The 23208-nt window shown below is 36.3% G+C and overlaps 3 protein-coding genes across 3 annotated transcripts; 1 reads left to right on the top strand and 2 right to left on the bottom strand.

Annotated features, from left to right (window-relative positions):
* Positions 1-1743: 1743 nt before the first annotated feature.
* On the bottom strand, positions 1744-2661 carry LOC130870236 (olfactory receptor 1013). Its single transcript, XM_057762854.1, has one exon. It carries the CDS (start codon positions 2659-2661, stop codon positions 1744-1746), a length of 918 nt encoding a protein of 305 aa, XP_057618837.1.
* Positions 2662-14660: 11999 nt separating this feature from the next.
* Positions 14661-15533, top strand: LOC130870552 (olfactory receptor 2G3-like). Its single transcript, XM_057763354.1, has one exon. It carries the CDS (start codon positions 14661-14663, stop codon positions 15531-15533), a length of 873 nt encoding a protein of 290 aa, XP_057619337.1.
* Positions 15534-20445: 4912 nt separating this feature from the next.
* On the bottom strand, positions 20446-21375 carry LOC130870221 (olfactory receptor 1019). Its single transcript, XM_057762838.1, has one exon. It carries the CDS (start codon positions 21373-21375, stop codon positions 20446-20448), a length of 930 nt encoding a protein of 309 aa, XP_057618821.1.
* Positions 21376-23208: the final 1833 nt, after the last annotated feature.

Genomic DNA, 23208 nt, shown 5'->3' with positions numbered 1-23208 from the left:
AAATAGTGCCAGTCTTCATGTGAGCCTGTGCCCCACACAGACATCATACTTGTTTGATTTTTATGAAGAATACAAATGAATACAACAAACAACTGAGTTTTTAGTAGAATATTTAAGTTCAAGAGACTTATGACATAGTGACTCTAAAGTCATGTACCCTTTTAAAATGTTCCCTGTATAAAACATTTTATGAATGAATCCACTTATAACATACCCTGCAAAGTTGTACATACAAAACATGAACTGAGCACTGACAATAACAGTAGGCATATCAAAGTCAAAAAGGTGAAGCTCATGACACCTTAACTCTACACAAAGAACTATAGGTAACTAAGGTGTGCTGTGAGCAGGAGAAACGCCTTTTTAATGGAAAAGAACACCAACACCAATTAGTTATCCAGTATCAAATGGTTAACCTTGCAAATACACACACACACACAGTCACGAAGTATACAAAGTGACAAGTTGTATTTAAGTATTTACAAATACATATTAATATGCATTCATGGTAATATTAATGAAAAAGCGACCATACATTTGAAAGAGAGCAAGAGAGTTTCATGGGATGAGATGGAGGGTAAAGGAGATTTGGAGATATGATGTAAGTATATTATAATCTCAAGAAATAAAGTAAATGATTATTTAAAAAATGTTGCCACACCATTTATAGACTTCCATGAAACTGTTCCTATGGAATCTAAAGGAAAAAGTAAATTCTAAAAATTAAAATACTTAATTTATTAAAACGTGTATACCTGACGATACACTATGGAATTCAGTTATGTTAAGAACTGCAAATTTTTCCACTTGAACAAATTCCATGAAAAGTTTATACTGAAATTTTAAATACATGTAGAAGATTCCTCTAAATACTTCGAGGTTATAACCCTTCACATAAAACATGAAGGAACTTGCCATAGCCTTGGATGCGTTCTAAAATGTCTATTCTATGAACTCAATCACAATTTGACTATACTCACCTTTCTATTTTCTTAGATTTATTATAATTTACAGATCATACTGGAGTCAAGGGTTCCTTTCCATACAGAATGAAAATGAGCACACACTTTGATCAGTCATGCTTATGGTATCTTAATATTTTCTTATCTGTATTTACAGAAGGAAACTTACTTTTCTCTCATATTATTAGAATCCACTCTCTGTACATGGTGCATTGAGAGACCCTGACTTCAAAGCAGAGAGCAGGGGGATGTGTTTCTGATAAAGATAGGTTTAAGAATTTATTTGCTATCATAGTTTTAGTTTGGGAACCAGTCATTTGCTTCTTGAATGGCATATTTTCTAGTTTCACTCATATCGTTAAGTAAAGGAATATATTAGAAACACTTGTTTCTAGCCATAGGAAAATGGTGAGATGAATTAAATACATTGATCTCATTAAGAACTAATAATTGTATACATACTGGTCTCTATATACTCACAAATGAGATTTTCTGCTACAGTGGTGAGCTGTCACTCTTCAAAGCTAGACAATGAATCATAAGCTTTGTGTTTATTTGTAATCTAAGATAATGTGGCAACAACACAGGCCTGCATATTTTATAGTAAGTGTGTGTACATACACACATTAACCTTCTTTCTAAAGTAGGTCTCCTGAAGTGTCATACAGGAATGGTGGAAATACTTTTACCTATTTAAGGGTGAGATCAGCAGCGCATTTACCAACATTCACATAAGTACATTTCACGTTCTCTGTGCTTCTCATAAGTGAATGATCTTGATTTACTTAAAGAGTTTGCTCAGAGCCTCTTTCACATCCTTATTCCTCAGGCTGTAGATCAAAGGATTCAACATGGGGAAAACCACTGTGTAAAAGGTTGAAACAATTTTGTCGGTACCTAAAGAATAGCTGGTGCGGGGGCGAGAGTAGATGTAGAGAATGGAGCCATAGTACAAGGTCACAGAGATGAGGTGGGAGGAGCAGGTGGAGAAGGCCTTGAGGCGGCCCTGAGTAGATCGGATTCTCAGGATGGTGGCGATGATGAAGAGGTAGGAGGCCAGGATTAAGGCTATGGGTGCCATGACATTGGAGGTCAGGAGGAAGTACATCAGGGCCTGGTATCCATCCTTCCCACCACAAGCCAGTTTCACCAATGGAAGCAAGTCACAGAAAAAGTCATCAATGACATTGTCATTACAGAAGTCAAAGGTAAAAGTTTTCTTGGTGATGATAGAAGAGTTAATAAAGCCACCCATGTAGGAGGCTGCTACAAAAAATGCACACAGTTTTATAGACATAGCCTGGGAATAAAGCAGTGGCTTTGAGATGGCCACATAGCGATCATAAGCCATAGCAGCCAGCAGGTAACACTCACTATAGTCTAACCCAGCAGAGAAGAAGAACTGTGCCACACAGCCAGCAAATGAGATGCTCTTGTCTTCAGAGATACAAATAACTAGGATCTTTGGAGTGTAGACAGTAGACAACCAGAGATCTAGAAAAGACAGATTTCCAATGAAGAAGTACATGGGTGTGTGGAGTCTGGAGTCATTGCAGATCAACACGATGAGGGTGCTGTTTCCTAAGACAGTCAACGTGTACATGATGAGAAACAGCACAAACAGGACCAGCCGCATGACAGGGTCAGAGGTGAATCCCAAGAGGATGAACTCAGATACTGTGCTGTTGCTCCTCTCCATGGATGTCAAGATTCTCACCTTAAAAGATAGAAAAGAAGTGTTTACTAATTACTATGCAAAAGGGTAAATCAGACTATTCCTCATGGTAATCATGGAAATCTCAGATGCAACACTCTAAGGGTTCCTTTAGAAATAATTTTTATTTGGTAGCCAAATAAAATTTCTGACAAATGCTTTTTATCTGTATGGTCATTAAAAACTAGAGAAGTGTTTATATTAATAATATTCATGTTGTTAATATCAATCTTAATAACCAGATTTATTTCTGATTAAAATATATAAAGACATATGATGCACCATGAGGGCTGTTAAAATCTTACTCCATGACAAATTCAGTGGCCTCATGTGACTTTATTTATATATATATATATAAATGAATATATAATTAAATTTGTCTAATCTGACTTGATCGCTATAGTATTTGACAAGGTCATTGTTTTTTTCTGCTGAATGCCAAACTGTTTGCCTGTTCACCAGGTTCTCATAGCTGCCTAATTTTCTTTGCTCTGCTTTTTACTATATATTCTTGGCATAATTATTCAATATTTTGAATTTTGAAAAAACTGATGAATCAATTGTGTGCTTCTTCTCCTTCACATTCCCATCAGTCTCTATGAATATATCCTGATGACTTTAAATGGTCAACACGTGTGAAGGATTTTTAATGTTATATTTCTTGATTATGTTCTCTCATATACTTTTGGTACTTAGGTTCTAATATCCTTAATAAGAGGTCATTTGAGAGTCTGAGGAAAAATCAGTTCTGTGTGTTCCTCCCTACACTTCCTACACTGGGGAGAGAGGCATCATTTCACATTGTAGAAATTCAGTCAGTCACATTCCTTACTGAGTTCTAACTTCACACTGACTCTGATTATTTACCAAAATGGCCCCATTATCCAGCCAGTATACAACTGCTCTAACGCGTGCCTCCGACGTGAAGTCACTGCTGTTGCTGGTTTTGTTTTAACCTGTATAAACCTGTTCTTCTGCTTGATAACTCCTATCTCTTTCTTTGCCTGACTTGAGTCATCATGGCATCCAGAGTGGTTGGTTATGTGTAAATGTCAGTTTATCATGGTGCTCTTTAGTTGTAAAAACTTGAGTTATGCTTGAACCTATTCTGAAAAATGTTCATAATCTTGGAAAGGTGGTGAGTCCATGGCTTTCATTACCTTTCTGCTCAGATTCCCTACACTTCTTCTCATTATTGCCATTACCTCTTTCTGTCCTTGAATAAGATGTGTTTAATACATTCCTAGTTGTTTCTGCCTGCTGTTAAAATGCTTGTCCTTCTTGTATCTTTATAATTCTAACTTTTGTAGTCTCAGTTTTTAACATAATCTCAAATGAATTTTAAAATATGTTGTTCAAGCATTCTACTACAATCTATTCCCTGACCTTTCTCCTGTTTTTAATCTGTTGTCAACTGATCACCAACAATTATTTAATATCAATATTTCATTAATTTAATATTTTTACTATTCAAAATAAAGTTTCATTTTGACTTTTTCTATGAAATTATGTGTCATATATTGCAAAATAATTTGTACAAAATAAAAATAGTTTTAGCAAAGCTATAACTACACAAAGATTTTCTATTGGGAAAAATCCGTGAAAACCTCTGAATTTAATCTGAATCCTAATATCTTCTGATTCTAATTTGCTTGACTTCTCATGGTAGTCTTCATAGTTTTTATTTATCAAAATCATAATCTGGACTGGAGAGATGGCTCAGCCGTTAAAGACTATGCTCACAACTAACAATATAAAAATCATAATTAATTATTTAGAACAATTTTCTCTGATTCAAGCACAGCTAGTAATTCATATGTAGTATTTCGTTTATTCCTTAGAATTCTTATATTCTATGAGCTGAAGCATTATTTGCAAAATTTTAAAAAAAAATCACCAAATTGGGGTTTGCTAAGTAAGCTAACAATTATTCAAGAGCAAGTTTTTGTGTGTGTGTGCGTGTGCCTTGCTACTTAATCAGAAAGCCATTCCTTTCTTTCAGGTTATCAGTGGCTGCTGGGCTCTGTGGCTCTCTTAGGCTTGGCTATATTAACCTAGAGACCAGAGGATAACCCTAAGACGTAAGAGATGTTGTCACAGGGAAGTGTAAGATCTGCCATTACCCTCTTTCTGCCCTTGAATAGGATGTGTTCAATTGCATTCCTCGTTGTTCCTCCCTGAAGTTAGAATGTTTGTCCTTGTATCTTTACAGGTCTAACTTCCATAGTTCTTCTCCCAGGTCCCTATGTATTTCATGTGAAAGATAACTAATGAAAGGTTCTGCTGTTGCTACCCAGGATAGAACACTTACCTGCAATTCCCACAGTCACAACCAGCAGAAGACTACAGGGCAGATCCAGGAAACTTATTCTGGCTCAGATTCCCTTGTGTACGATTTCTTTCCTACCTCAGGGGTTCACAGTTTTGAAAGTGCCTGAAAGGCAATTAAACAAAAGTCTATTAATTTTTTTGTTCAAAGTGAAATACAAAAAATGACTAAGATCATATTTAGTATTATGTATAGGAATCCACTCTTTACAAAAGCACTCTATTTTCAAAAACTCAGAAATACATACTGCAATTAATACTGTGGTCAAGCACATATGTATGGAAGTAATTGCCTTACAAATATCAAGACAATACAATTAGGGTTTGTGCCCAGTGCAGTTTCAGTGTAAAATTCATGTTTCTTTTAATAGGACGATGAGGTTTTGCAGTAGAGAAATAGTTTATTACATGGATAATTTAAAACAACTGGCTTTTGAAAGAGACTCTCATAAAGCTTAGGCTTCATCTGAGCCCTCTCTGTAGCTAAGGATGACCGTGAACTTCTGATCTTTTCTCCATCACCCATCTTTACAGATATGCACCACATGTTCACTTATATGATGAGCTGTGATGGAACCCAAGATTTTGTGAAGGTTAGACGAGCATTCTACTAACTGAGCTACATTTCCAGTCCTCAAGGACACTCTATGAAATGCGATGGATCTTTAGTCACATTGCTTTCAGGGCAAAGTTTCCTCATTCTAAATTTCTATGTAGATAGATTTTGCATCAGCCCCATTTACTATTACCTACCAATCATTACTTGAATTTAAAATCATTAGAAAGATGCCTTATTTGATAATGTGACAACTTTGGCTAATGTGATTGTTCTTTATTAGCAACATGACATAGTAAGGGTAATTTATCAACATTGACATTATCGTAATAGTTTCTACAAAGCATTTTGCAGTTTTGGCTACTTTTCTAAGTACTTTATAAACATAAACTCAGTGAGCCATAAAATGATCTTGTAGCATAAATGTGATTATTCTCATTTTACAGATTAGCCATCTGAAACATAGAGGTAACACTACAGGTTTCTGGAGAATAAAAGAAATCAAGGAATTTACCCATAAGTGGACTGTTCATGCCACAGTACAGACCTAACAGGTACATTGTTCAAATTGGTTTAATAGTGGCATGATAGTTATATAAGTGCCCACATTCTGATTAGATCTGAAGCCTGCTCCATAAGAGTGATTTCAGATCTGGTATTGTGTTCTGGTCAAAAAGGGAAGATCATAAGGCCAGGGGGACTCTATAATAGTTCTTTGTTAAATAAATTTTCATGCTGTCAAATTACCTTAATATGAATGTTTATATTTGTAGATTTGTACTACTCTCAACCTTGATCAGGTAAGCTTGTTTTTCCTTTGTAGTGCCTAAGGGCTAATGCAGAGACTCATAGTTGGTAAAACGTGCCAAGAATAAGGAACGGTGAGGGTTCACACACAGGTGGGTAATTTGTATCAACCTTCACCCAAGCAAAGCCCAGAGAAGAGTTGTTGGAAAGAATATAAGACGATGAGGATGAGGAGGAGAGCTGTGAAATATTGTCTTCTGGGCATGGCATGGCTGATCACACATCAACGCACATCAACTACAGTTTCCTTCACAAGACTTGCATAAGATCAAAGCAGCCAAACCTTCAGTACAAATAAAGATGGGCTACTGTGGTCCCACTCCTACCTGAGAAGTAGCTGGTGGCTTCTGAGAGAGAGTCAGTTTCCTTTCAGGACATGTCTGTTTCTATATTGCAAGTGGATGCCTGCACAACCATTTGCACATGGTCAGCATTATTTAGAGCCAGGGAACTAGTAATAATAATAATAAATAGGATATGAAGTCAGAGAAAGATGGGTTGGTAAATACTAGTGGAAGATGGAGGGAAGTATTGGGAGTTATAAGATCAAAATACATTGTATATGTGAATAAAAATTTTAAAGAATAAATAAAAATATTCAAAAAACGCTGCTGGCCATGCCAGAGGAACAACAAGTTGCAATTCCAGTTCTAGGTGTCAGCCCAGCAGAAGGGAAACCTCTGATAGGTTAATCTTGATTATGCAAGGCCATGGGATTGCAGACCCTGGAGTGTCTTTTGCTTCTGTTGTGCCCCTGTTTGCTGTAGCCCCATTTCTCTAGTATCTTGCATGGCCTGAGTGGAGGTGGGGAGATCTCCACTGCCTCTAATATAGTGTGTTTATCTCTTGGAAACATCCCATTCCACTGGGCATTTTTATCTGTGGAATGTCAAGAAGATGACCCCTCCCTAAGCTGTACTGTCAAATTTGATATTAATCATGATAGCTTATACAGAGTTTTGATTTATGTGTAAAAATAAATACAAGGCTATGTTTCACAGCCAGGGTCTGTGAGTCTCAACTAAGGAACTGCATGAATTGTAACTCAAGTTAATGACTAACAGCTGAATCCCAGTACCCAGCTAGTTTAAATTCTTTTAACAATTATGTCAGGAGATGTGTTCATGAGTCTTGGAGTGCATCACAGCTGGAACAAAGCTTTGAAAATAATGAAGTTAAACTAAAATGATTTTGTTAAATAACTTTGAGATGAAAAAAATGGAAGACAATGGAAAGTTTTAGAAAGACATGTAGTTGAATGTGGAACTCTAAAGCGTTAAAAGGTCAGGAAACAAGAACAAAGCAGCCCATTTTTTACTGGCTGACGTGCTTTCCTTGTTAGGTTTGGTTGATGAACAAAGGTGATGATTAATTCCTTATATCCATTTCTGTCCTTATCCTCCTGATATAAAACAAAAGCTATTAACCAATGGATATGTACCCTAAAGATTTAAAGTAGAACTGACTGGTTCTTTTTCATATATAAATGATTAGGTTTGTGATTCCTTTAAAATTCCTTATAAAGCTGGGTGATGGTGGCACACACCTTTAATCCTAGCACTCAGGAGGCAGACACAGGTGGATCTCTGTGAGTTTGAGGTCAGCCTGGTCTAGAAGAGCTAGTTCTGAAACAGGCTCCAAAACAACAGAGAGAAACCCTGTCTCAAAAACAAAACAAAACAAAACATAACAAACAATTCCTTATAAGATTACCTTTCAAGATAAGTAATAAAGTAATTGGCCATTTCTTTGTAATGCAGAATGCAGGCTACCAGTAAAAGACCTCACAAGAACAGCTTGCTTGCAAATATGATTGGTTAATCTATAGCAAATCGATTGACCTTGAATGTATGTGGGTTCTTGTGGGTTCTTGGGATAATATGCTTTTCACTTGTAATACATAAATGTTTAATCATGTGAGCGAGATGAAAAAGATGTTTTTATTTATAATCATTCACTTGAAAAACAGAACACAAATGTTTGACTCTTGTAATGCCTGCAAGATTCTGTTGGGGTATAAAAGCAGTGGGGAAACATGAGCGAGAGAGAGAGAGAGAGAGAGAGAGAGAGAGAGAGAGAGAGTAAAGAAGGAAACCACAAAGAGAGTTTGTGAGTGCCTTTTTTCCTATCCCCCTCAGATAGAAAAGTCTAGCATCACAAACTGTGGATTCCCATCAAAGCCCTGTGCTGCTGGAGGCTGGCCCCAGACAGCAGTAAAAAAATTCCAAAAGTAAAGATGTAGAAACAATCTAAATATCCACAATTGAATGTATAAACAAGGACAATGTGCTGTGTTTACACAGGGGAATACTGTGGGGCCTAAAAAGGAAGAAAATCCTGTCACTCATAGAGATGTGGGTGGAGCTGGAGAACATTGTGAAAAGATCTAGGCATAGAAATACAATATCTCATGATCTCATTAATGTAGAGAAACTTTAATGTTTCAATATCACAGCGGGGCAGGAAGGTCTTGGTCAGAGTCTGTGGGCAATGTGGGGTGGAAAGAGAAGAGATAAGAGGAAAGGAGATAATGATCAACAAGTAAAGAGTTTCTTTTACAGAAGAAAATAAATTTTAGTGATATATTGCTTATTAGGACTTCCCAGTAGGTGATAATGGACTATATAACTAGAATTGATAAAATAATAAAATTCTGATTTTCTTTTCACAAAAATTTCTGAGTGGATGGGTATATTAGAACACATCATTGAATTAATATATATTACATTGTACTTTTTAAGCAAAATTTTTATGGAGGGAAATAAAAACAGTCAAAAGGAATTGATTCTCTTGAAAGCAAAACACTGGTCCTCATGACTTGTAGGTTTGAGTGCATGTCCTAGTGTTTCCTTAAAAACTGTTCAGCAGCCATGCAGTAAGAAATGAATGTAGAGTTGCTGCACTTAGAAAGGAACACAACTCTAATTGGGGTTTACTCCGGGAGCAAGGTGAGGGGTGTTTATCTATCAACTAGCATGACTCTGTCTCCACCAGCCGCCATGAACTGCCTGTAGCACTCAGGGAAGAGTGAGGCTTGATGAGTCCCTTCTCTCTCCATTCTGGAATGTTATGGATCCTGTCTTGTGCTGGTCTTCTGCAGGCAGCCACCCACTACTGGTATGAATTCAGGAGACATGTCATGTCCCAAAGTCAGCATTCCAGAGAACCTCCTTCCATGCTCTGGCTCTTGCATTCTTTACAGCCCCTCTGTGATGTATTTCTGAAGCTTAGGAGAGATTATATAGATATCTCATGTTGGGCTCGGCAATCAACAGTTGCTTACTCTGGGCACTTTTGACAAGAAATGAACATAATTTTATTTCTACTATATGGATAAATTGAAAGTTTTTTAGGGTCTTAGACATATTAAAATTCAACTTTACTTTGCTATGTGAGGATATATTTTTTTCAGGTATTGTCACTCTTATGTCTGTACTCACTTTAGTTTTAAAATTATCTTATAGCCATTGTGCAAAATCATGGGTTTCTTTCTTGACATTTTCATTAGTATATATAACACACAAACATATTTTTCCTGATGTATGAACAGTACAGAAAGAGAACTCTTTGAGCATTTCAAAATTGCTTACTTCTTAGAGAACCTATTTCACAGATTTAGATTAGTTCATGGCTTTGTAAAGTATCTCTGACATTGATACAGTATTCAATCTTTAAGTTTAAACTATCTGTCTTGTCCTAAAGCAGTGTAAATTGAAGAATTAACAATAATATTCTGACAACTATCTGTCTTGTCCTAAAGCAGTGTAAATTGAAGAATTAACAATAATATTCTGACAATGGAAAAATGTAAGCAAATTATGTACACAAATATCTATGAGAAAAACAATAACCAAATGCATCATCCAGGATTTCGTCAGAACAGATAATTAATTTTTAATTACTGGGCTGGGACATTTTCCCTTAAGCATTTAAAATTCAGTCAGTTTTCAAACATGATAAATAACTAAGATGATTTAGAAATTTTATTGTGTGCATGCTATCCTTTTCTTTCATTATATAAAAGGGCTGGGTTGCAATCTAGCAGTATTATCATTACAGTTTCACTTCTGTAAATCGTACTTACTTCATGAATTTCATCAGCATTATCCCTTGAAGAGTTTTCTTTACATTTATAGGTGGAGAGGACAGGTATATCAAAGATTATTTCCATGAATTTCCTATGATTTGGGATACATTGTACCGATAGTTTTAAGTGCAGTAGATTTTGAGGTATAAAATTAATACTTATAATAATCAGTAATTAGTATGATCTTTAGGAATTAAATATAGATTATTATCTATGTTTAAATATTCTTCTAAAGATTTAAACAGGCTCTGTGATCTACAACATTATTGCATTTAAAGTAAGGTATCGTGAAGATGAAATTTAAGTATTTACAACTCTAATAAAGAGCATAGTAGGTAGCAATATGGTCAGATTTCCTTTCTTTTTAGTAAAGAAAATGTCTATCATGGGGAAGTTATATACTTCCTTTGGTTCAACATCAAGAGTTGTTTAAATGTTTATGGTATTTCATAGGCATTTTTTATTGATTTAAATTCTCCCTTCCTGAGAGCTCCACATTTCCCTCTTTCTTTTCCACATTTTAATATTCATGTTGGTTCAAGAAATCAGTTATTGGCAAGTGGTAATCTAACATCAATATATAACATTTAAGTACTACTAATTATATCCTTAGTTGTTCAAACAGTGATTATTTTTCCAGCATAATTTTCATGTCAGTGATGAATTCATTAGAAATTTGGTTTTAAAATAGATTAACTTTTCTTACATTCATAAATGTTTTATGAGGTAATCTCTACTATTTCTTAGTCCTTAAACTACTTTGCTCTTATATTTTATTTGTAACAATAAATGTCAGTTTTGAGGAACAGATAAACCATGAAAATAAAATACACATTTTGGCAACAAGGTCTATATGAGCCAAAGTAGACTTTAAGTGCCTTTAGAGTAATATGTTAAATATTAATAATATGATCATATCAAATTCAGATTTTAGTAATCTGCATGCAGTAGTGTGTGCCTATAATCACAGCACTTGAGAGCTAGAGAGACAGGGATCAGGAGCTTAAGGTTGACCTGAATTACACAAGATGCTTAAGGAAAGATTGTTTCACATGAGATTTTTTGTTTAAACAAATAACCATAGAAAGAACAACAATATTTGCAGCAAATTGAGTCAACCTGTGATCTATAAAATATTATTTGTTGTGATTTATAAAGTTCTATATTAAATACTCTGCTAAGCTTCTGGACATATTCTCTAGTAATATATACACCATCTCATAAATTAATACTAACACAGTTCTCACTTATCATAGGACAGAAATAAACTCTGCTTGCCCAAGTAATGCAGTATAAAATATTAGGGTCATCATTCATGTTCTTGTCTTCTTTTCCAGAATTTGTTCTTTTAATCACTACAATATATTACTTGGCAAAATTTTCCCTGGAGAGAAGTAGTTACCAAAAAAATCAAAAGTAACCTTAATGTCCACCAAATCTAACAATCAAATGTAAGTAATAAACAGCTTGATTAAATCAGAAAACGTACTGACTACATTTGTGTTTGAGGTTCATGGGTAACCTTCATCTATATTTGATTTTGTTATTGAACTAATAGTGGTGCACAAGACTTTTCTGACTGATTGTAAAGATATCCAGACATTTTGTTACCCACGTTATTATGGTAGCACGTATATGCTGGATGGTTTGTGTTATATAATGCCAATGAACCTTACTTAGGAAAAACATAATTTAGTCACATATTCTGGTTTCTAATCATGATGCCAACTCAACTGATTATTTTTAGTACTTCTCCCTTCTTTTTGTGAAAGGGACACAACTGTGTGTTCAGGTAGTTAGAGAGTTGGTTCCTACCCACAATAGCTCTGCAATTGTGTTGTTTATAGATGTTTGTAACAGTTGAAGGTATAAGTGACAAAAGATGCTCTTTGAGGCAAATGTGCACAAGCAGGAATTAAGGGATTATCCTATTATGTGACACTTTAAAATATAGAGTGTTTAGAAGTTTACCCAAAATATTGACATTCTTTACATTCACTCAATTTTGTGAACACATATATAAAGATCTGAAACTATAAATTCGATATGATTTTATTAGTATATACTGACAATGGTGTGCCTATGCCTATGCATGTTTATTGTATGGTCCTCTAACAAATATGTAATTATCCAAGAACTTCAGATAATTAATAAATAGTTAAATCATATAAATGCAAATCAAAAGTATTTCATGTATCAAAAATGTAGTTTTCTTTTATAATTTTAGGATTGTCATTAATTCTTATTCTGTAGATCTAAGAGTTCTATAATGTGAGTCATATTACATGATGATTTTACAATGAGTTTTCATATATTGAACACTCATGACCATAGCCTAATTTTGTTTTATGTTTGCATTCAGTATCTCATTAAATTTACTGGTCACACATCAAGTATTTGAAATGGATGATATTTTTGTCCAGTTCTACAGATGAGCTCAACAAAGCACAGACTGGTGATATGAGGATGTAAGGCCTCTCAGCCAAGTGCGTGAAGGAGCGAGGCACATGGGGAAGCAGACCCTCTAGAGTTCTGAGACCCTCGTCATCCACTCTCCTGACTGTGTATCACCATGCTATTATCCATAGAGAATTCTGATCTACTGAGGAGACCAGGGATGCCATCTGTTGCCATTGTAATCACTTCTAACAACCACACTAACATTTATGTTTATAATATAAGGTCTAAGTGCTTTTTGGAGGATCTGCAAAGATGCCCAAAAGCCTTCCCCTACTCTCACTTTCCCCTGTTTCCTAAGATGAAAAGAAACCTGCAACTCAGCGCTTTCTGAGTCCATCCTTGCTTTCGTTCCCAGATTTCACAGTCTAGATATCTTAACATCACTTCAAATTACTATCTTACCTGAAAACTTTAAGTTCAAGTGTTCGAAATATCTCTAAGAACATTACATGCAAATGGATATTTTGCAAGATGAGGCCACTTCATGACCTATAAATACTTTTCTGTGAATGAGCTCCTTTAGCATATGTAACACTTCTTCAGGCACCAGAAAACTTCACTCTTCACAAGGTTCCATGCATAACCCGCTCATTTAGAGGATCAAGAGTATTTATTGTATCTACTAACTACAGATATCTTCTGATACAAAGTGACTATCAAAACATTATTAAAAGGAATACATGAAAAGAAAATGAGAAAATGAAGACAGGATGGAGAAAAGGATGGATGAATGGCTGACGGATATTCCTCAGCAACGTCTGTGCTCAAGATTTCTTTGCACTCATATACTTCTAGGTTGTTTCTCTTAATTGGGCTGGAATGAGGTGAGCTAAATACAACACTGTGTATTTCCTCAGAGCAAATGGGAAAAGGCTAAGGACCTCTCAGTAAAATGTTCCCCTAATTTTAACATGTTTAGCTCCTTTTCAGTAATGTTATTTATTTCCAATGGTTATAATATTGGATGTGAATTCCAGGTAAAGGTGGCATCACCACATTTTGTTAGCACTACCAGCATTAGACTTTTTTTGTATTACTTCTTATTGTTACATACAATTATTCAGATATTTTCTTTAATCCTTAAAATTCTCATAAGTTGTTATTTATTATTATTATTATTTAAACATAATCAGGCCATTCCATATCACACAGCATGAAGGTTGGGAAATGAGGAGAGACAGTTATTAATGTGGCTCATGCTTGCTTATCTGGGATTCATCCTTGTTCTTCTCTGTCTGAGGTGGCTGTGCAGTGTAAGACATAGCACGACAACTCTAGGTGGCCTATGCTGCCACCTTGGTCTTTACTTAGTGACCAGGTGATTGTTCATGGAACAGTGGCATTCATTCCTGTCTCCATGAATTCTATTCCCTCCTGCTCTCTTGTTAGCTGTGGAACAAAACCAGAATCAGATCTCTTTGAAGTAGGTGATTTATGACAAAGGATCTGAAGAATGAATAGAATATGGAGTAATTATTGGCTGACAAAATGAAATGCTCTTTTAGAAATGACAATAATTCTGATAATTACATTGAGCTATGAATTTAGCATTGTGATTTCGTCTGAAAACACTCTTCAGAAGCTGAAGGCATCTTCCCAATTGCACTAAACTTCAGACACATAAGATCCCATCCAACACTAAGATCTTTCACTATTTTATTCAATCACTGGTCTGAAGTAATGCCCAGCTAGGAACTTGGTTTCAGGGGCGTGCCTGATTCTCTAAAAGGGAGGTGGCTGGACAAGATGGATCATATGAAAATAAACATCACAGTGACTGAGTTCGTGTTCCTGGGGCTTTCATCTGATCCCAAGATACAGCTGGTTCTCTTTTTTGTATTCTTGTTTTTCTATATATTGTCAGTGGTGGGGAATATCATCATCATCACTATTATCCAGATAGAACCTCGCCTGCAGACCCCCATGTACTTCTTCCTCACTAACTTGTCCTTTTTGGACATCTGTTACACATCCACCAATGTCCCACAGATGCTTTCCAACATGGTGGGGAGTAAGAAGACCATCCCCTTTGCCGGCTGTGCTACTCAGATGTATTTCTCACTCTCCTTCGGAATGATTGAGTGTGTTCTTCTTGGTGTCATGGCTTATGACAGATATGTGGCCATTTGTCACCCTCTTCATTATACTGTTATTATGGATCAAAGCACCTGTGTCCAGCTGGCAGCCATTTCTTGGGCCAGTAGCTTCCTGAGTTCCATGATTATCAATGTTCTCACATTGAGTTTGCCCTACTGTGGACCGAATGTCCTGAACCACTTTTTCTGTGAGGTTCCTTCGGTTCTGAGGCTGGCTTGCACTGACACCTCACTCACTGAACTGGTGGTTTTTGTGTTCAGTATCATCATCGTGTTCATCCCTTTCCTTCTTATTATTGTTTCCTATGCCCGGATCCTTCTTTCCGTTCTCAGAATGAGGTCAGCCTTTGGGAGGCACAAGGCTCTGTCTACTTGTGCCTCCCACCTGACAGTTGTGACCTTATTCTATGGAACTGCCATCTTTATGTATATGAGACCCCAGTCAAAATCCTCCAGGGCTGGTGGCAAGGTCATTGCAGTGTTCTACACTGTAGTAACGCCTATGCTCAACCCTCTAATATAAAGCCTAAGGAACCAGGATGTGAAAGGGTCTCTGAGAAGAGCTATCACAAGACAGAAAACATAAAATCTGTGAAGGGGACGTGTGTTTAACTGTTAATATAAAATAATTACCAGCTGAGTTTGAAGATAGAGAGAATAAAAAAATACTTAGATCACCAGATGTTTCATGACCCTTCATAAGAAACATAAATCCATCTGAAGCAATAGGAAACTTTTAAATCTTTAAATCTTTCTTCCAAGTACACAGCAGGGCTTTATTGTGTCAAAACAATTGCATTTATTGAATGAATGCATTTTGTTACTCACTGGTAAAGTGTGTATCTCCTGAATCAGGCTGTACAATGAATTAATTGAAATTATCAGCAAGACAAAACTTTTTGCCTCTGCCTAGAGAATGTAAATAATTTTAATAAAAGAAATGTAAATTCTCAACACATGTAGTAGTATAAGTTATGTTTTTCTGATGTAAGATTCCACAATTTTGACAGTCTTATAGTCTCCATAGTCTACATATCAGTTCAGACTTCATGTTGATCTCAATATATAAGACCTTGCTTAATGGGATGTCTCAGGCTTTAGGGAACCCTACAAAACAGAAGGCAGTAAAAGTATCAGAGCCAGAGAGGGTGGAGGATACCAAGGAAGACAGAAAATAGGAACTCCAAGGGACCGAAGAAGCTTGCACATGGCCTGCACAGGTCTTTACTAGTTGGAATCCTAGAGCTGAGAGATGTGGACACAAACCCCCACCCCCAACCCCATTGCTAGTTCCAATTAATAACCACTTTCAAATGCAAAATTGTTTTCTTGAAAGGAGTCTTGTCAGGGAAACCATGCCTAGCAGTAAATGGTCAACACAAATCGAGCTCAACAGCCTGTTTGAAAGGTTTTCATCTCTTGCTCTGTCAGAAAATTTCTTTTTAACTTACATATATTATCTAGTTTTATGTTTTTCTGGGTTTCCTGTGTGTGTGTAATTGTGTGTCACTGTCTACATACATTTCTTGTGCTTTTTTACTTCTGTTTTGTCATATTATGACTTGTTTGTTTTGTTTTATTTTTTATTTCATAATTATTTCTTAGATGTGGGCTTGTTCTCTAATGAGAAACAGAGACAGTTTGGATCTGGGTGGGAAGGGCTGTGGAAAAGAACTGGGTGGAGATAGGGGAGACAAAGAGTAATCAGAATATATTGTATGAAAAAATCTATTTTCAATAAAAGACTATATATACATACATATATTAGACTAATCAATAATTTAATTCCCTTGTAACCTATTGTTGAATGACTATGTGATATAATATTAGTTAAAATGAGATATTTTTATAATTATTTATAATACACAAATACATAAGTGTGTGTGTGTGTGTGTACTGACAGCTATTACATTGGAATGAATGCGATTTTGAGAAAATGATCATCAGAGATAATGACACACAACAATAGGCAGAGTGTCCTCCTCTGAGCTTCAAATAAGCACCAGAAGGAAAGATGCCAGGCTGGTGGAATAAAATAGCTGTCTCAGCAGAGGGAAAGTAAGAAAAATACCAGGAAGAGGAAACAATGAGAAGAACAGCAAGAGGTGGCCAGGAAGGCAGGAGCTGCTAGGCCATGAATAAATGGTCCTGGTGAGCAGTGAATGGTATTATTACTATGATGTGCACATTCTGAAGATTGATGGGACAAAATATATGTCTTTGAATTGTTTCTGATTTATTAAGGGCTGACTCCCCAATATTCATACAATCTCCTCAAATTTGCATATTGGTGAAAATACAGTTTTCTGTATTTTGGACATTTTTCAGTCAGTGGTGTTTCTAATGAAAAAAATTATTTTGATTAAGAGAATAGTCAAATATAGTTTGGTATTAAACATAACCAATAGTAAAGTCTACATTTAGCTTACTGATCATATAGAGATAAACTACTTCTGTTAGAGTTTCCTGATAACCCAATAATGGCTCCCTCAATCAAGATATCTCTCTCCTTGCTCTCCTATTGAACAAGGATGTCAATGCCGTGAGGGGTTCACCAACTGAGACAGTTTGCCTGAGCTAATGGGAGCTCACCAACTCCAACTGGACTGGGAGTGAACGAGCATGGGACCAAACTATTCCCTTTGAATGTGGTTGACAGTTGGGGCAGCCTGAGGGGCCACTGACAGTGGCACTGGGATTTGTTTCTGCTGCATGTACTGGCTTTTTGAAATCCCATTCTCTTTGGATGTATACCTTGCTCAACCTAGATGTAGTAGGGAGGGCCTTGGACTTGCCACAGGGCAGGGTGCTTTGTTCTCTCTTAGGATGAGAGGGGGGAAGAGTGGGAGGGTGTGTGGAAGGAGAGAAGGGAGTGGAAATTTGGATTTGTATTTTTTAAGTAATAAAATAATAATAATAAAACAGTTTCCTATTTGTTTATTCTCACTTTAGACTAAAAATAAAAGATTGAAATTCAATTTTAGTAATATCTAGCATATATAATACAAATATTTCTTTTACTGAAGTTCAAGGGCCACATACAATCAGTGAAAGACAGCTCTGATTATGTAGGTAGTCACTATAAACACAAAATCTAAATATTTGTAAAGTAAAAGAAAAAGGCAAAGCAACTAATCAAGAGTATAATTAACTTATTCAGTAGTTTTAATATTTGGTATTTGTCTTGTTATCCTCTCCAATTTCTTTCTTCAAACATATGAAGAGTTATAAAGAGCAAAAACTTCATGCTGTAATGAAGTCCAATTAAGATAATGCATAGACTTCTAGAGGGCAAAGTGTCGTGGGATTAGCTATTTTACATGATTGCAGGGAGCAGAGAATCTATTCTCTACTATGCACAAGATATAAACTCTTTTCTTCCAAAGGAATAAACTTCATGTTTTTAAATGTTGCCAGATAATGAAGGTGCACATGCAGCCCAAGTAAGTGTCTCAGACACTGTACCTTATTTCACTAGTGTAAATTCTCTGCCTCTTTTTCTTCTCCTTAACTTTTTGCTCAAGATTTAAAGATGATTAAAATGCCTTATAATTCATAAAATTTTTCTTATCTCTGGAGAAAATACACTGTTGTTTTGTGAATCAATATAGAACTTTGTGATTCTTAATATTTATCAATAGTTTTTCTGTGATATTAGATATTTGCATTTGTTGTATTTTCCTAAAATGTTAAACTTCATAAAATTGTGTATCTTATATTTTCCATCAATCTTAACTATTTATTGTTTGAAATATTCTTCCTGAGGGCATATACTTCAAATACAGAACAAATACAATTGAATCTCAGTTTTATATCATATTGCTGTCTCTACTTGTACCCATTCCATCAATTTTTTTCTTTACTGCCACTAAGGAAGTGATACAAACTCTATTTTTTGTATTAAAGAAACCAATGATCATGAATTTTACAATATATTATGGAGAATATGATCAACATATTTACCAATTTTATGATTATTGTCAAATCAAAAGAGCTCTTAGTCCTTTCAAATATATAGGATTTATTGAACTATTAACTATGAGATCTGATAGATATATTATAATATAAATATAGTCCTTTTTTATATTGATGAAGAAATTGAAGTACACAGATACCAAGAGATTTAACTGACAGAGCTGGTAGGACTGGGATTAAAAGTGTGAGGATTGAAGTTATATACACAACTTTTGTGTACTTTCGATATGAAACACTTCTATCTGCAACTATAGCATAAAAATGGAATAAACTGAGGGAAGTAGAGAAATATATATAGCTCATTAGAAACAATTTTAAAAATTAAAAGTATTCATCTTCAGCTTATCACTCATTGGTGGTGTGATTATCGACCATCATAAATATGGGTATGTAATTTATAAATCAAAAGAAGTATAATTGCTTTCTCCACCTGTAGGTCTCACCTTAGTGGTATGCTTTACATGATGGGAACCTAGCAGTGGAGAAGTAGATGCTGTAAAATGTTACAAGGTTTCCAATTTAGCGCCAAACTATTATTCTAGAAACAGCCAGTATTCTCAAGGCTCGAGGACTGTCACAGGTCAAAGCAGAAGGATTCTAAAACTCTGAGGAAGTGGACATTTGTAGTGAAACATTATTTGTTGGCTATGATAGACCAAATGCACACATGAATTCCTAGTGGCTGTGGTTGTGCATACAAGACCTGCACATGATCTACCCAGGCAGAATCCCAGCATGGATGGGTAGAGAGGGTCATGAACGTTCACCCCCAAACTAGGAGCTATTGGCGATTAATGGGTGCTGGGGGAGGGAGTATAAGTTTTCTTTAGGAGAGCAGTGGCTCAGAGGCTGGCCATGCTCCAGTAGATGGTTTTATACAACTGCACATGTAGGCATCACTAAGTGGACTCAGCCATTTTAAAAAGGGGGAGTATGAACTTTGAAGGGAGAAACAGATAGGGAAGGAATGGGAGGGGAAGAAATGGGGTGGATTTGATCAAAAACATTACAAGAAGGTGTTGAATGCTCAAACAACTCTAAAGAATTTTAATGATAAAAGGTAACTTGTTTTTAAAGATATTCACTAACTTGACTAAGATTACACAGCTAAATAGTCACAGATTCTTCATATGGGTTGTTTTCTATGTAATTCATAAGGTGAATGCTTGCCATGTGAAGTGTGGCCCTTGGACCAGTTTTATGTTCTATTCATTTTGATAAGTTGGTTGACTTGCTGGTGCTTTAATTTTATTGTTTGTAAAATGAAATAACTTCCACCTATCATAGTAGCTGTAGAAACTAGAAGAGATTCAGGTTGCAAAAGGTTCTAGAAAATTCTTTCAAGTTTGTTCAACAAGAAGATGGTAATTTGAGTGACATTCTACATTTAGCATATTATGATACCGTCCTTCTGTCTACCATTTATCTGTCTACCATCAGATTTTAACTTCCGGTAATTATTAAGATTTCTTTCCGATCAGTTTTTTGAAGGCAGCTTTCACATCCTTGTTCCGCAAACTGTAGATCAAGGGGTTCAGCATGGGAATGATAATGGTGTAGAACACTGAGGCCCACTTGTCTTGGTCCAGGGAGTAGCTGGATGTTGGCCTCAGGTACATGAACATGACTGTACCATAAAACAGGGTGACGCCAGTAAGGTGAGACCCACAGGTGGAAAACGCCTTTAGGCGGCCTTCAGCTGATCGCATTCTGATGATTGCAATGAGGATGAAAGCGTAGGAGGTGAAAATGATAAGGATGGTGCTGAACTCAATGAACCCACACAAACTAAACAGCAATATCTCGCTGATGTAGGTATCTGAGCAAGAGAGAGCCAGGAGTGGTGGGATTTCGCAGAAGAAGTGGTTGATGACATTGGAACCACAGTAACTGAGGCTGAACGTGAGGGAAGTATGGGCCACCAAACTGACTAGGCCAGCCAGATAAGAGCCCAGCATCAGGGCCAAGCAGACTTTCTTGGACATGAGAGTGCTATAGTGGAGGGGTCTGCAGATGGCCACAAACCGGTCATATGCCATGGCAGCTAGGACGTAGCACTCGGCGTCCACAAAACCCACAAAGAAAGCAAACTGGGTGGCACAGCTGGAGAAAGAGATAACTTTGTGCTTCGTGAGGCAATCAGCCAGCATCCTGGGAGCAATGGCTGAGGAGTAGCCCAGGTCGACGAAGGAGAGGTTGCAGAGGAAAAAGTACATAGGAGTATGAAGCTGATTATCTGTTATGATCAGGATGATCATGCCAACATTCCCTACAACGTTAACCAGGTAAACAATGAGGAAGACCACAAAAAAGATGATCTGCAGCTGAGGATCTTGAGTGATGCCTACAAAGATGAACTCAGTCACAACTGAGTGATTTTCTATATCCATTGCTCCAAGCAGTGTTTTTTTTTTTTTTTTTTTTTTTTTTTTTTTTTTTTTTGTGTGTGTGTGTGTGTGTGTTTGAGTTTAGCTTACTAATGAATTTAGTATATTTCTTGTCATGGGACGTGCTAAGAATCAACTTAAGCAATTATGTGCTCAGGATATTATAGACTATTTATTTATAATAAAAGAAAGTTTTATTTTGTACGATACCCAAATCTCTACCTTCTCATTCAATTCAGCGACTATGACAGTGACTCAGAGGACTTTGTCAAGGCTGTGGATCCTTTGCAGGTGCACGCATTTGTGGAAGATATTGAGCTTCCTGAGTGAGCAAGTTCTGCCTCTTCAACAGCCTTAACAAGCTGAGGTCATTTAAACAAGTCATCAGGTTTTAACCTGTTCTCTGTGATTATCCACTGGATTCACTAGCAGGAAAGATACGGCTATGACGTTCTTCTCCCTGAAACAAAACACAGGAATACCCATTTGTGATGCCTTGATTAGTTGGCTGTCAATTCAATTGTAGGATTAAAGGCAGTGGAATACTAAAACAAATCAAATCAAACAAGACCGAGTAGAAGGTCATTTAGGAAAGGGTGGGATGCAGACATAAACTGTAAGAGAGGAACCCTGCCTGTCCTTTCCGTGGTTTACTGCATAACAAAGGACAAGAAGCTGAGGGAGTGATGTATTTATGGGACTGTGGGAATTCATAGTAGGTGAGACTAAATCCTGATTAGAAGCAATTACAAGTCAAACCCTTAGCTTTAAATTGTTACAATAATACAATCAACCACAACAGAAGCGGTTGTCTGACATGAATATTCTCCGAGAAGCTTCCTGTTTTCCAGGCATACATCTGTCACCTTATTCTTACTTCACTGTGCACATTATCATGTCTATTAGATCAGCCGGGAATCAGCATGGAAAGGCCTGCCTGGAAGGATTTGTTTGGGACACACCTTTCTGACAAAGGTTTGTATCTGTAACTCACATAGAAAACTGAGACCTGAGTAAGAAAAGAAGCAGCTCTACACAGAAGGAGGCAGAATATTTCTCGGGTGTAATGTCTGAACAAAAATGTAAAGACAGTTGTGGAAGTAATCCATTACCTTTTCTCTTTATTACTCATTTTTAGAGCATAAACTTTCTTTATCTAAAAAGAAAATTCTAATTGAGGGTTAGAAAAGATGGCTCAGATGCTAAGAATACTTGCTGATCTCTAAGAAGGTTAGAGTTTGGTTCCTAGAACTGACAGGCAGCTCACAAAGACCTGTAACTCTAGCTCCTGTGGATTTTATGGTCCCTTTAGACTTCTGTATGAAACTGCACACACACGAGCATGTGCATGTGTATTCTCTCTCTCTCTCTCTCTCTCTCTCTCTCTCTCTCCTCTCTCTCTCTCTGCCCCTTTCTCTCTCTCACATGCACACACAACGATACCTGAATACATATTTAAAATTTTCTGTGAGATTAAAAAGCTTCATTAGAAAATTGCATCATTCCTGAGTACAGAGAGTGTAGTGTTTGGTCTTAAATGAATTTAATATTTAAATATAAAATACTCAAGCATTTATATTAGAGAAATGCAAATTAAACAAATGTAAAATACTCATAAATGCATATTAAAATAAATGAAGTTTAGATAATACACATGTGCTGACAAGGAAGTAAAGGAGTCAGAGTTTTAATCATGGTTAGTAGTAGTGTAAAGGGTGCAAGTGCTTAGCCTCTTATAAAAGTAAACCCATAAGTAGTGATTTTATGATTCATCCATCAAAAATGTAAAGTGTTCATGCATGGAAACAAGCCTAATAGACTACAGTGTCAGCACAT

Source organism: Chionomys nivalis, chromosome 2, assembly GCF_950005125.1.
Source record: "Chionomys nivalis chromosome 2, mChiNiv1.1, whole genome shotgun sequence".
Lineage (NCBI taxonomy): Eukaryota > Metazoa > Chordata > Mammalia > Rodentia > Cricetidae > Chionomys > Chionomys nivalis.
Note: the sequence above shows the minus strand (reverse complement) of the source record. Positions and strands in the feature narration are given on the sequence as shown.